This window comes from Passer montanus, unplaced genomic scaffold, assembly GCF_014805655.1.
Source record: "Passer montanus isolate IOZ18808 unplaced genomic scaffold, ASM1480565v1 scaffold2, whole genome shotgun sequence".
Classification (NCBI taxonomy): Eukaryota; Metazoa; Chordata; class Aves; order Passeriformes; family Passeridae; genus Passer; species Passer montanus.
The window spans coordinates 14,840,804-14,856,252 of record NW_024366591.1 but is presented as its reverse complement, the minus strand read 5'-3'; the positions used below and the strand labels follow the sequence as shown (position 1 = coordinate 14,856,252).

The window sequence follows — 15,449 nt, the reverse complement described above, 5'->3', positions numbered from 1 at the left end:
CCCTAGCATATGAATAATTTTGGGATCTCCTTGGAAAATTTGAAAATCAAAAGAGTTTATAAGAAAATAAAAGAATTTTTAAGGAAGACTAGTTTAAAAATTTCTGTGATAAATGTCCCTCAGAGCATGGTTACTGGGGAAAGGCTGTCTTAGAGAATCTCACATTAACTTCACCTTTAATTACAGCATGAAGTTCACCTTCTAATTTGTTCAGTCAGCCATTTCTGTGTAATGTCCCCATTTTTAGGTATGGTTAAAGCATCACTGATCCATTTTACTGCTAATGCAGCAAGGGTGCACTCACGGCCTCAGTGCAGAGCTGGCAGTGAGCAAAGGTGAAAGAGCAGTCAGAGGAGAAAGCTCTTGCTGAGGTCATTGCTGTAAAGTTAGAAAAGGTAAAGGCTGGAAAGCATGACAAACACTGCAGGATTTTGGTTCAGGTGAGCTGTCCATCTGAGGTGGATTGAAAAGGCAGACTGAGAAGGCATGTGCTAGAGTGATCTGCCTTTGTATAGGCAGTAAACCAAAAGAAAAAGGGCTGAAGAGACAGCAGAAACAGAAAAAGAGAATCTGGAGGCACATTCTTTACTTCACAGAGATAAACAGAAAATAAAGGCTTTGACACTTAGTGCTCCTCCTTCCCTCACTGCCTAAAACCCCTACAAACAATAGTTCTAGTATGTGTGGCTGGGAAAAGAAACGACAAAATTATTTCCAAAAAAGATACATGCATGGTTTGTAACTAACATCTTCCACATTACATTAGTTAACTCTAGTGTAAAATTAATTGGTTTCAAGTCTTATGTGTCGCTTAATATTGGAGTGTCTCTTTTTTGATTGACCTTGTTTTCTCTCACTGTTATTCACTTCAGAAGTGTCAGAAACACAGCCTTAATTATGTTGCATTGTAATCTAATCCAGCATTGTAGTTTGCAAACAAGCAGAAGGTATTCAACAGCATGTCTAGAGCTCAATTTCTAAATCCCATTTTTATGCTCTAATTTTGTGTTCTTGTATCATGTGACTGTGTTCAAATGTATTGATTGTACTAAGGAATGAAATAAAAAAATGGATCAGGCTGTGACTTTTGTACTTTCCAGCTTTAATGTAATTGTTCCAATGGAATTTAAGGTTTCAGCGTGCAGTTGCTATCTGAACAGTGACCAAACTTTTCTTGAATGAATCTGGCACATTGTCATACAATGTGAGGTATTACAAGGGAGAGGAAGATCATGAATCTGTTAATGCTCATGCCTGAGAAAATACTCTTTTGTTGGACCATACCCCCAGTGGAGTTCTGTGTTGGCTCGGCACCAGGCAGAGCTCTTGGTACAATTTCTGGAGACACGATCATAGAAGTTAGTATCCTTCCCTGCCACATCCTCAAATTGGCTGCTCTTTCAGGTTGATGAGACTTTTTAGATATATCTTCAGTTTCCTGTTGGCTCATCTGCTGATTCTTTCTATCAGCAAGGCATTTATGCTGTGCTTCTAGAAGCATACCTGTGTATCCAGAATAGGGCTTAATATATTTTAAAAAATATTTCTTTGTGTTAGAGCAGAGGTCTAAAGAGTAAACCTTTTACTCTACAAGACAATTTTTTTGTATCTGTTTGGGGCAGCAGGAAAATGTTTCTGAAAATTCATAAATGGGGACATAAGAATGAAAGAAAAATATTCTAAATTTCTTAATTTTCCTGAAGATATCCTTTTATATCTAAGGACACTAACTTATGTCACTGTACATACCTACCTTATAGGTGACAAAATCCGAGCCCTTAAGTTCATAGAAGAATGACAGTACTGCATGCCGGAAGAAGTGTAAACAAAGCAGATGTTCTCCCTTGATTCTCTCATAAGATAAAATGCAGGAATTGAAAATTGAAAAAACATGGAAAGTAGTTAAGATTTTATCTCTATCCGTGAAAAAAGTTAAATTGATGAAAATAGATATTACACTTGTTTCAGCAAACAGATATATCATAAATCATACTTTCATGTACTTGTTGAATACTTGGTCCAAGCATAAAATTAGTAACTTCCTTATGTTAGCAGGTGGGCACATATTTTCTGTCTTTTGCTTGTAGCCTAAAGGTGGTAGCTTTTTATCTGTTTTGAATCAGATCTATTATTTTTGTTAAAAGTTATTCCAGCCGAACACGTCCATTTGCCTGAGTTAATCCCTCACTAAGGCCTGCGTCTGTTATTGAGCTGTCTTGCTGTATCACAAAAGTGTGATTTTTATCACCCCTTCTCAGAGAAGCAGAAAGCTGAAGATAAGCATTCTGTCCGGAGGTCCAGCATTCTGATTGTCTTACCAGCACTAAGAATGTACATAAATCTCTTTTTAGCCTCTCTCTTATTGAATTTAGTCTTAAAAGTTCAAATGTCCTATTTTCGTTACTTTTTCTAAACAATATGAATGAATAGACTGTATCCTATGGAAATCACCATGAGCAGTGTCTCATGAAAGTCTGGCCATTTACATTAATAACAGCAAGAACAAATAATTTCCATGTCTTTTATAGGCAAATTAATATTCCAGTGACATCAGTTAAGAAAGCAGTTGAGGTTTTGTTGGGCTTTTTCCTTTTCTTTTCTTAATTTATTAATTTTCAGTAGACCACCAAAGAGCTTTTTTTGTGCTGGGTTGCCATTGTAAGCATATTCCAGGCACAAAAGAGCCAGCTCATCACAGCATCTGTGGAAGTCTTGTGGCTCACAGCAAGCAGCTTGTTTTGATATGATCAATAGGGTCTGTACATAAGTGACTATTCATTAAAAGCTGACACGCTACAGCTAGCTGGATTTTCGTGAGATATATGCAATTATGCTTCTTAGATGCTCTTAGCTCTTTCAAAGAGAATAGATTTTTTCAAATCTTCTGCAGAAGTGTTTGATTGAGTTCCAGTTTTGAATGACTACCTTGTTTGGGTTACTTAGTGTGTTCAGGGTCTAGGTACCAGGATATGTGCACTGGGTTTGGGGTTTTTTTGTGGTAGGTAGGTTTGCTTTGGTTGGATTTTGTTTTTTTTTAAAATTCATTTTTGTACCTCTGTACTGAAAGGATTCTTTAAGAGTTTAGAGCATTTCCGGTGTGATGGTAGACTTAGACTGCAAACATATGATGTTGCATAGGGGAACAATCTAGTTCCACTCTGGGTCCCAAAGCTTTCAAGGCACTGATGGGGAGTGAGCCAGAGTATCCTACGTCAGCGGTTTAATGTGGACTGCAGTCTGAGCCTGCATTCTACAAAATTCATGAAAATTCAGACCCTGTTAGGGAGAAAAATTGGTCCTGTGTAGGGTTTCTTGATTTGTCTTGATTAGCTCTTCTGAAACATGTTGTTTGAAGCTGTGTGTAAGTGGAATTACATGACAGATTAGTGTTTGCCTTTAGACCTCTTTGGTGAGTAACTTCCTTCCTTCTGTTGGTCCAGGTGCTAGAACTGTCCATCCCAGCCACTCCTATCATAAGAGATCTGTATTGATCAATAAAAGTGAAAGTTGTGATAGTTTTACCTCTCTTTTTATTGTCTTTTTTTCTCAGTAAAATATTACAGAGAATTAGCATGGTTTGTGTAACAAAAGTTTGTTCACATACGTCTGACTTAAGCTAGCAAAAAATCCTATCTTCCATGAAGAAACTGCTCAAGTAACTGTTGGCAGTTCATAATAAGTAAATTGAGATTAGATAAAATCAATGTGTGGCCAGGGTATATTTTAATAAATGAGGAGAGATAAAGATATTATGTATGTCTGAAGAAAGACAGTACAAAAGGTTTTCCATTTACCTTGGTTTATTCAGAATGTATTTTGGACTTTATTACATAAAGCAAGTTAATACTTTTATTTTTCATTTTTCTCACAGCTGCAAGAGAGTCTGTCTGGCTAGAAAGAGAAGAGAGAGCACGGCAACATTATGAAAAACACCTAGAGGAACGCAGAAAGAAGCTAGAAGAGCAGAGACTAAAGGAAGAGAGGAGGCGAGCTGCTGTAGAGGAAAAGCGAAGGCAGAAACTCGAAGAAGAGAAGGTAAGAACAAATGTCATGAAACAACTTTTCAGCTTCTCTTACTCTAAGATACAGTACTATCAACCTTTTTCTTCAAGAGCTGATGCAGAGAATGCAACAAGAACCATGGTCAGTATGACAGAGTGTGTGGAAGGATTTTAAGCCTTACTTGCACAGGTACGGCTTCTGTTATGAATCAAATGCAGTGAAGTTGAGCATGCCTGGATTACTGTGTATGGCACTGTGCAAACTCATGCAGAAAAACAATTTGGGTCAGGTTTGTATGGCTATCTGTTAATTCTTAGCCATTCAGTTTAAGGGTAGTTAAATATAAGTTGCCCTAAGAAAACCTTTTCAAAAATGAGTGTGCAGTGAAATATGCTCTTGGCTGATTTGTCTCCCAGTTAAACTGGAAAGTAGGGGCAGTGTGATCCTATGTAAGCCACCTCATCCTTGTGGGTGTTGTTTCCTATCTCTCCTACTCTTCTGGTATTTAGCAGATGGGAAGTAGCACTAGCATGTGTTTGTGTAGTGGCAGGGCCACTTAAACAGATCTTACCTTCTCAAAATTTCAGTTAACATGCTAACTTACTTATGGCTTACTTGCTGCTTATTTTTGTTCTAGTCTGTGTGTCTTAAGTAGGCAGCACATAAGCTTAAACACCTTAGATGCCTACTTGGTTTTGTCCGTGTGATGGAGGGCAGCAGGTTTTGATAAGAAAATAAAGTTATTTACAACAATGTGTTATCCTGTTGTACTCAAGGAACGACATGAAGCTGTTGTACGTCGCACAATTGAAAGAAGCCAGAAGCCAAAACAAAGGCAAAACAGGTGGTCCTGGGGAGGAGCACTGCACAACCGCATTAATAACACAGGTAAAGAGGGAGGCTTGCTTTGCTTGCCAGTTTCCCTTCCCCAACAGTCAACTGGAATTTACTTTTCTTCTTCTAAAAGGAGGGATGATCCAGTGTATGTCAGTTTGAATTCTTTTCTCTTGGTCCTATTATTGCTAGCAGTGGCATGTTTGTGACATTCTTGTGTAGCAAAAAGGTAACAAGGAGAAAGAAACCTGAACAAAAGTTACACCTTGTTTTGGGATTTGACTTACTCTGTAACTACCTTGCTACGGCTTCTTGCTCCTGCTGCTTTGCTGTTGTTCGTGTGTGTATACGTGGGTGTGCTTGTGCTGTGTCAATCTTGTGATATGAGCTACTGTGGCAAATGCTAGCTTTGTGACTCTAAAAATAGGTCTGGTGGAAATGACCAAATACTGAGATTAAAGTACACACACAAGGAAGAAAAATTGTTCTTTGTAATAGGAGATCTGTGCTGCATACTGAAATTCGGGGAAATAGAAGTCCCCCTTCTTCCCCTAAAGATTGGCAATTAAGTGAATTTTAAGTATATGCTTTTTTCCCCAGTTATCTTCTCTAACTTAATCTGCCAGTCATTAATGTGTATATGCCCTGTTCAATGTGAATCAAGTCTCCCAAAAGAGAACTTTTACTTCTTTTAACAGGAAGTGATCCTTTAAATTCATTTCTTCCTATTCTAATTTCTATGTGTCTAACCTCTCATCAGGAGAGGAAAAAAATAGTTAAGAAAAGAATGCTCTGAAATCAGTCATATATAATTTCAATAAACAGTTATTTTTCATAAAAGGTTACTTTCTTGCTTGACTTTGTATAACTTATTTGATTTTTATTTTATTTTTTGTGAAAAATCATTGTCTTGCATTCTGTCCCTAGGTTATTATTTTGAATCATCATTCACCTTTCTCGATTTAGCAGGCCTGGAGCACCACTTCAAATCTCTGGGTGGTGCTAGAAAACCTGGTACATAATGCTGTGGTTTGTTATTCCTTCACCTGTAGCTAGTTCTCAGGAAGTGAGATCATCAGTAACTAAACCACCATCATGTAGTTGCAATGCATGCTTAACACCATGCTGATAGATTAGAACTGTTGTTAGTACCAGATTTTTCATTATTATTTATTTTTCTGGTGGAGAGTTACTGCTGGCTGACTCTAAAGATTTGGCACAATTCACTGAAATGAAGCATAATATTCTATCTGCTGGAATTCAAGGAGAGCAAATTTGAATATTTTATTTTCTAAAACCCTTTTGGCATACTGCACGTAGGATTTACAATTTTGCACATGAACACAGACACATAACCAACTGCATTGGCTATTTTGTTGCTCATGGGTATTTAATTTTTTTTTTGTTTCTTTTTTTGGGTTTTTTTTTGGATAAAGAAAGCAGCAATTTTCCAGGCAATGGATTGCATTTGGCTTATTCTACATTTATAGGATTCATATTGGCAACATTTGTATGCAAATCCTTATGCTGAATGTGATTCATTTAAATAAGGTTCACTGACACGAGAAATGTTGTCATGCCTAACAGCAGAGGTGATTTTCAATATTGTCATTTGTCATCTTCAGAAAGCCAGTTTATGTAGTACATCCTTCCTGCTAAATGTAGAAACTTTATGGCTATACTGATACCCTGTGTAGTTTCTCACAGATTACACATGAGATCGAGATCCCCATCCTGTTCCCACAAATATTCCTGTTCTCAGGAAGTCTGAACATCGTGTGTCCAGTAGTGATTTGCACAGGGCATACTCCAATTTACCCCATAGTTCAATTTGGGATTGTCTCGATAGCCTACAGAAGTATTTTTCTTAGTTATAATATTTAGCTTTCTCGTTTTTAAAACCTTTTTCTGAGTTTTATTCCCCTCCCAGTATCCAGTCTGCCAGTTCTATGCCCTCACCAAGTCATTCTAACATTAAAGTTAGCAAGTAATCACATGGGGTAGGGAGAATCTTTCTTCAGTCCAACAAGTTATAGTGGATGCTATATAGTTCATAGATCTGGAAGGAATTAAGGTATTTTTCATAGACTCTATTTCTATGATTTTGTTGTACACAGTGAGTATAATTTAATCTATTGGGACAGAACAGGTAAATACAATATTAATAGCCTTGTCATAAATAAGTAGTGGCAAATACTATTTCAGTAGCAGCATCCTTAATGCTGTCACTGTCCTGAGTTTGTATCTGCTTTGCAAACAGTGTAGGGACACATTTTTGCACACACAGACTATGAATCAGCAGAGCAGTTAGGCATATGTTCAAGCTTCATTGCATTTCAGCATGGTTGGGTGCTTTGCTGAGTCGTGCTGAGGTTCAATACATGCTAAAACATAAGCAAAAGCAGAACTGATTCTCACAGTATCTTTTGGATGTCAGATTTTCAGATGAAATTATAATGGGGAATGTGTAGTCAAAGCAAGGAGCTTGGAGCTCTTTTTGTTTGTTTGTTTTTTTGGGTTGTTGTTTTTTTTTTTAAGAGGAAAGGACACAGCAAGTTTCGGCTTGGAGCTCTTTTTGTTTGTTTGTTTTTTTGGGTTGGTTTTTTTTTTTGAGAGGAAAGGACACAGCAAATTTCATGTGACACATATCCAAAAGTGTGTGCAGTCTCTATTCTTGAAGTAACCATCACCCCCTCAGCAAGATGCAGATGCTGACTGCAGCAGTTGTGCAAATAATGTAATACCGCCCTAAAATGTAGAGAAACTGAAATAAAATTATAAACTTTTCGTGTTACGTATGCCAATTAGGTGCATTAGGCTGATCTGCTAAGGTGTGTGTTGAGCTGGATTTTCAGCACTCTGAGAATAACTCTGGTGGGTAGTTTAGCACTTATGTATAACTGTGGGATTTTTAACTAAATCTTTTAATTTCTTTTGTGCTTACCCTCACTTCCTTTGTGCACTAGTCTTCCCTTAATCTTTCAGCATGTCATTGTCACAATATTGACCATCTGCCTAGTAACAGTGCCCTGTCAGCTTTTATTCAGATGGCAGGGTGTTTTTTTTAATTAATAACTTGGTGTTTCCAAGCATCTTGGTCCTCTCGTGAAGCTTTCTATTGTAAGTTGTGAGCAAAGATTCTCTGACAATATTGAAAGTCTTTAGATTGCAACCCATTGAGTGATAATGAACAGAATATTTTACACATTTGAAGCTTAAATTGTGTTGTGCCCAGTCTTTGAGTCACCTGTACAACGTCTGCTGAGAAATCCATTCTGTTTTGGAAGTTCTTGTGGTAGAGCAGGAGTGACCTAGTCCTGTTTTTTTCCTCCTCCCACTAGTGAGCTAGGAACTTGCACTCTTGCATGTGGGCTGTCAATTAGCATTATCTCCATTTGTTTTAGATCGAGACAGGCGGTCTGTTTCAACAATGAACCTTTCGAAACATGTTGATCCAGTCATAAACAAGCGGCTCTCCTCCTCATCTGCAACATTACTAAATTCTCCAGACAGAGGTACAGTTTTGAAGAAAAAAGCATTAAAAGAGCATCAAGAAAGAATGTTCTATATTGATGTATTACTTTGCACATAAAATAAGCTTCTGAAGTCATTTTCTGTACTTCATCTAAGTGGTAGTGGAAAGACTTCAAATGTGACAAGTAAATGGTTGAACATTTTTTCCTGTGAGAATAAATAATTCTTGTTTTTTAAAACAAGAAAACCTACCTAAACAATCCTACTTTAGCAAATGATAAAAGCAGTGCTTCTGTCAGGTTTTTAGTAAATGAGGTACAACTATTGAAAGAATACATCACTCCATAGTGCATGCAATCATGTGTGACCTTTTATTTGCATTAGACCATTTTGTCATTATTTTGTTTCCCTTTCTTTTTTGGTAATATCTCTTGAATGTCTAAGAACATGTTGCATGAAGCTTTCAAGCAATTACTTTATTACATTTTCTGATTTTATTACCATTTTTGTTATTTTTATGGAAGAGGTGTGGATGTTTTTCGTATTGTCTGTTTATTGATGTTTTGTGTCCAGTTATTTCTCAAAGATTGCTTCATTTCAGTGTACGTTTTTGGTGTTTACAAGTCTGAAAAAAGACAAACCATCAAGCTTTTAAAAATTAACATAGCTGAATTGCCGCTGCTGTTCTGAGGACTTAGGAGATTGAAGCATTGAGCTTAAAAGTTTTATAAAAGAATGTCTCTTGTGTAAGGTGCAAAGAGCTTTACAGTAAAGTACTTGGTAGAGATTTTTTTGTCCTCTACTGAGTTCTGTCCCGTTTCAATCCATCAAGTTATTTTTTTAAAAAAAATTTAATGGACTTTTAGTTGCGTTGTCTTGCTGATGTCATTATTTGTGTGTCTTAACCAAGTTCCAAGTCTGAGTGAACATGTGTATCTGATTTGATGAGCCATGTTCATCTCAGTGGGCAAACCTAGTTGTACAGTCTGGTAATTTGTGAAAAATACAGTATTACCTTAGGAAATAACTTATTCCTAAGTACCAGTTATTTCTTGCTCTAAATGTTGAAATCCAGTCAGTTTTAACTTTATTAGCTTTTCAGGTGTGTATATTTTTTTAAATGGTTGCTGTTCTTTGCCAAATGATTTTTTTGAGGAAGGCTCGTGGTGAAGTGGGCAGGTGAACAGCAGCAGGCATTAAGTAGGAAGGATAGTCTCTTGTGGACTGTAACATAGTCACCCATTTCAAGTTCAGGAGAATTTAAACTGAATACTGGGCAGTCTAGTGGTAGAGGAAAAAATGGAATATGGAAGTGATGGCCATATGTCAAAATGCTGAGGCATTTTTTGCTTGGCATTTTTACTAAAACAGCACAGAACTCTTTAGGAGTCTCTTGTGACTTTTGCAGACTCCAAGACAAAATGTAAATCCAAATGCTATAAATGCTTTTTCTCATGCAAAGTCAGATTGACTAATTGAGCCATGTATCTGGAGAAGTGCCACTAGTCTCTCCAGTGTGCTCAACCTCTTAAGGCAGGTGCTTAAAGGAAGGCTGTGACTGCCTGCTCCCCATTTCACCTTCCAGAGGGGCACCCAATCACACTTAGTCCGTAATACAGACTCCTACCTGCAAAACAGTGAGATGGAGATAAGGATAATAAGCTTACCTACTAAGTGGCTTATAGCTGTCAACAAGAACTTGTCATCTGCTGTGCAATGCCTTTTTATCATTTGAAGGACAATTTTTTAATTTTTTTTTTTTTTTGTGCAGCAAATGAATTTTTCATTAACTTATTAGCTAAAAGACTGGTTGATGCCATCTCAAAGATTGTATTGCTGTATAGCTCTTTATCACAGTTGTACAATTGGGAAGCTAGAACAGGCTTCTCATTGTGCTTTTATGTTACTGTAGTTAGTGAATAGTTGAAACTGCAGCAGAACATGAACACATATTCAGCTGGAGAAATCTGCTGTTGACCAATAGATTTTGGCAGTTGTGCTCTTTAAGGAGAGCTTAGCAAGGAGATACACCTCATGAAAAGTAGTAAGTCACATACTTGAAGTTTTGCAAAACTTGCACCCTACTTGTTCTGTCCCCTTTTTCTGCAGTGATTTTTCTTTCAAGGAGATGATTGTCTCAATCACTGCATTACTGTTTTCTGCAGCCATTATAGAAGACATTCAGGGGCTCCAGTACTGTTTCCTGTAGAAAGAGCAGTTTCCCCCTATGTACTCCTCACCATATTGCGTATGTGTAAAGCAAACACCACATTTATCAATGAGAGTCTCCTTCGTGGTGCTCATCAGAAGGCCTGTTAAATCCCTGCCTCCCATCTGTTCCTACAGCTAATCAAATGCTGCTGTTTGCTTACTTGCAAATTATTCTGCTGCTGCTAAGACAACTTTCCAGTATTCAGGTTGTATATCCTGAAGACAAATACAGGTGATTGTAACCAATTTACTTTTGCCAGCACCCTGCAACTTTGTGTGTTTTTTAGTTACAAGTTGGGTTATAAAGATCTTTAATCTTTTAAAAAAACCTGCTTGTGGCTGGGGGTAAGGGTACTTCCTTGTATAAGCAAGCCTATCACAAATGTGCTTCCTGTGTGAAAATTGAACAATAAAAGCTGAGAGAGTTGGGCTTGTTCACTCTGGAAAAGAGAAGGCTCCAGGGAGACTTTACAGCAAAAAGATCAAGAGGGCTTCCCTGAGAGAGCTGGGGAAGGACTTTTTACAAGGACGTGTCGTAATAGGGCCAAGAGGTAATTGCTTCAAAATGAATGGATTGAATGTTAGGAAGAAAATCTTCACTCTGAGGGTGAGATAGGTTGGTGGAGACAGGTGGAACAGATTGCCCATAGAAATTGTGGATCCCCAAGGTCTACCTAGATGGGGCTTTCAGCAACCTGGTCTAATGGAAGGTGTCCCTGTCCATGAGAGGAAGGCTGGAACTAGATGATCTTTCAGATCCCTTACAACCCAAACCATTCAATAATTCTATGAAATAGCCCTTAGAATCATAGCTTTACACATCATGAGAACAAAAAATACTGCTTCCCTTTGTCTGTCAGATGTTTTGAAAGACTAAATCTTGAAAACCTCACCCTGAGCAAAAAGAGCAAGAAAATAATCCCCTGACCTCATTGTTTTAAAGTTGATCTTATTTTGGGATGTTTGTTTGATATTCAGTTTTGCTCCAGTGTGGTTTCGACACCAAACTGAAGCTGTTCAATGAAATTACGTATTAATGCTCCTAGGTAGTTGGAACCCAGTGGGGGAAAGTTTGTCTGTTTTAGGTGAATGGTGGTGCTAATCTGTTAAAATATGTATTGAGTGTGTGAAGTGTGATGCTTTCAGGTAGCTGTGCATTTGGAAAATTCAGTATGTGATGACCCTGGCCCACAAAGCCAAGGCGCATCCACACAAATTCTGATATAAGCCCATTGTAGAGAATCAGGGAGACTTCACTCCAAGGTCCTGGCTAAAACTATTTTGACATCTCTGAAGCAGGCCTGTTGCTTATATGGAGAAGAAAGTTTTTGGTTTTAGTTCACTGTTGTGCATATCAGCTAGCTCACTCCCAAACACTGCCTCAGTGCTTCAGTTGGATGCTGTGGACACGGGATTGCTTCCAATAGCGGATGTGGATACCAGCTCCCCTGAGTCAGGGCCAAAGATAATTAAACCGTACTCACCTTTAGGGCAAGGAATATGAGATATGCGAGACATGGCAGATGAGACATTGGTGTTCAAAATCATCAGACTCTTAGCTGTGTCCTCTTGAGATTATTTCATCTCTGGGGACTTATATAAGCTTATATAGTGACATAAGGCCTGCAGCTGGCCCACAGGGCCGTATTTAGATCTGACACTCACTTGTCATGTAAAGATAAATGCCAAGAAATGGATATAGTATATATAGTACTGGTTTACTGGCCTAAAATACCAAGGATTGCTTTCTGAAGTTGAGTGATCTTTACGTTAAACTACAGTACAATCATACCTGTGAGCCTCACCTACTGAACCATGAGACCACAAAAAAGAATCTGGTTGTCTTGCAACAGTAGCTTTAAACAGGGATTATAGTGAGCATGGTGCCTGGAGATGAGAGGAAGCAAAGACTTTGCCATTATTGCATGCAGTTTAATGGTAGCTCTGTGATTTCTTCATTGTTAAACTGCAAGCTTAATGATAATGTGTGTGCTGTAGTGGAGGTCTCTGTAGGGTATTTTGTGTATCTGTACGATCTCTACCATTGCGGAATGGAGCCATTAATCACAAAAATCTCTGGCAATAGTACATTGTGTAAAAGGACAGTTAGGAAAAGAGCCTGCTGTGTTTGAGACTCCTATATTTCTATAGTAATGCCCCTTATTGCATTACTGGAATTTAAGGGAGCAATTTGAGAAGTGCAAAACAGCACTGAGGGCAGATTAAGCAATTACATTTTCATAGGAGGAGATTGAGATCAGCCTCTCTTTTCATGGGGCTCAGCAAGGAGTAGATTAAAGAGAGATTCAGAGTTTATGTCTATTAAAAGTGCTGGATTTCTTCCTTTAAAAATGCAAATGAATGTCAAGTTTGTTACAGCCAGTCACTTCAATGGATGTTATAAAGATTGAGCCTCATAAATTCAAGCTGCAGTTCTGTTGCTGCAAACAGTAAACTAAGGCAAGTGAGGGCTTAGGTGTAAAAAGACCTGCTTTTGCTTGCAATATCAAGATTACTGCTATAGTGTAAGCTTACTGTAATGAACTACTTTGGGAACTAGTTGAATGTTTTGGCTTGTGATGGCCATTATGAAACAATTTGTTGCATTGGAATATCAAAGAAATACCCAATTCAATACAGAAAGTAACTTACAGGATTCTTCTGGTTAATGCTTTGTCATGATAAATGTTTAATTAATATTAAAAAAAAGTAAAGAAACTTTACAAGATAAAATTATTATAGTGACAAACTGTGTTTGCATCAGACAACACGGGGAATAACAAAGTAGCAGTGTGATTGCAGCCAGGTCAACATGTATTGCATTTTCAAAACAGAGCAACTATGTGAAAAGTGTTCTACATGGAACCTGATCGTTAGCAGGATCTGTGGACAGAGAATTAATGATTAAATATATTTACTGTTTTCTGTGTCTTCACCTATTACTGAGACAACTGCAGCTGCTGAGCTTGGTATCTGCAGTTGAGGCACATTATCCTTTTGCAATGCTTTGATAAAACCTCAGTGACACGATTCTCTGTATAGCAGTGAACAGCCTTTGGTTTTTCTAGGTAGGCTGACAAACTTTGGAAGGTGTTTTAATATAACTGAAAGACTGTATATCTTCAGTGTAGGAAGCCTTTGGGACACAAACATTTCTGTTGAGGTGTATATTTAGGAGTGCAACTGGTCCTCTAGTAGGGAAATTATCCTGTCATTCCTAACGTGAAATGTGGCAGATGTGCAAAATATCTGTACTCACTTGGTAACAATTTGCCATAATGCCACAGGCAGTAACATAAATTAAATGTTCAGATATACATATTTCTATAGGAATTCTTCTGCTAAAAAGGAGTAATAATAAAATGCAAAACACTGAACTGTTGTGGACAGTTTCAAGGTTTTCATGGTGTGCAGTAATGAGGAAAGAGTACTAACGCTCTGCAGCATGTGGTTCTATGTGAAGTGTTTGATCTAACATCTTGCTTGTATGGTGCACGTTCAGCTCGCCGTCTTCAGCTCAGTCCATGGGAGAGCAGCATCGTTAGCAGGCTCCTGACGCCCACACACTCATTCCTGGCTCGGAGTAAAAGCACAGCTGCATTGTCTGGAGATGCAGGTAATCCTATAACAGCAGAGGCTTCATGTCTCAGACACTTATTTTTCCAGATTCCCTGCCGGATGTTGTAAAGTCACTGATCTAATTATGGGTGTATGGTAGCATTCCAGAGTGAACTCGAACGTCCATGATTAGTGTGCATGACAGCATGAAAGCTTCCCTGAACAGTTGTTTGCTATGCCTCTTTCTCTTCCTCCTACTAACTCTTTCTTACTTTTGCCTCTTCATCAATGCAATAAATGAATACAAAACATAACATACAAAACATGCAGGGCAACAACATCATGCTGGCCATGGCTGTTTAAGGAAATGCACATCTAGTTGGAAAGAGCTGATTTAGCACACCCACTGCTAAAGCTGTGAGCTGCTTGCTGCAAAGGAGTTTCAGCCCCTACCAGAGCACTTCCAACATTGAGAAAGTTAGACTTTTATAAAGATAGGCCCTGATTACTGTGCATTTAATACCTGTGAAGTTAAATGTGCAGGTTCAGTGAGGTTATAATAATTGTAAAGTTGTCTGCCAACCCCAGAACAGCCCCCTGATGGTACTCGCTGAGGGAAAATTAATGTGCAGAAATGCGATGATATCACTAGGTGGTAATTGAAGGCCCAGGCAAAACTGCATTCCAAATACAACCAGGGCATACTTGCTTATTGTGTATTTTAGGCAGGTGACAGCTACCTCTTCTTTTATTATAGGATGTTTTAGAATAGAATGTTTTGTAATCATCCACTAGGAACTTTACCATTACACACTCAGCACGTGCAGCAATATATTATTGTAAGTTGAGGCAAGTCTTTCTTGTCTGATGTGGGCAGGATTTTTATTCTAATTAAAGAACATAGAAGGTAAGAAGGAAGAGAGATCTGCTAAGATTACTTTTAAAGAAGATTTCACTTAAGAACTCTTATTACTAATTAGGTTGTGGTATGTTTCCACAGGGGTAGTACTGTAGGAGCAAAAATGTGGATGATATTCTGAAAGTAGTAGAATTAATAAGCACAGACTTCTTTTTTATTCTTCAAAAACAATAGCTTGTAAAACTAACATGTAATATCACCCATGAAAAAGGATATTGGAAATTCAGCTCTTCATTAGGGAGTAGTTGAGAAGGCCGCATGTAAGTGGCTACCTTCCTAGAGCAAGCATGAAGCTTTTTGTGACTGCGCTTGTTTATACTGCACAACCAACCCTAAACTGAGTGAAATATTGAGAAAGGCTACAAAAAGCAGGAAAGACTGATTTGTCAGTTCAGTCTAAGGCACTTCCCTGAAAAGCCTTCCCATGCTAACTGGAGCTATACCTCCAGAA

The 15,449-nt window shown here is 38.1% G+C and overlaps 1 protein-coding gene across 3 annotated transcripts in view; it reads left to right on the top strand.

The window, feature by feature from the left end:
* MAP7 (microtubule associated protein 7) overlaps positions 1 to 15,449 on the top strand; it is a 99,424-nt gene that overhangs the window by 60,192 nt on the left and 23,783 nt on the right. For all 3 annotated transcript variants that reach the window (XM_039707092.1, XM_039707091.1, XM_039707093.1), the window contains exons 4-7: positions 3,872 to 4,035; positions 4,779 to 4,890; positions 8,241 to 8,351; positions 14,024 to 14,137. In XM_039707092.1, the coding sequence (XP_039563026.1) occupies positions 3,872 to 4,035; positions 4,779 to 4,890; positions 8,241 to 8,351; positions 14,024 to 14,137 (501 nt within the window). The remainder of the gene's footprint in view (positions 1 to 3,871; positions 4,036 to 4,778; positions 4,891 to 8,240; positions 8,352 to 14,023; positions 14,138 to 15,449) is intronic.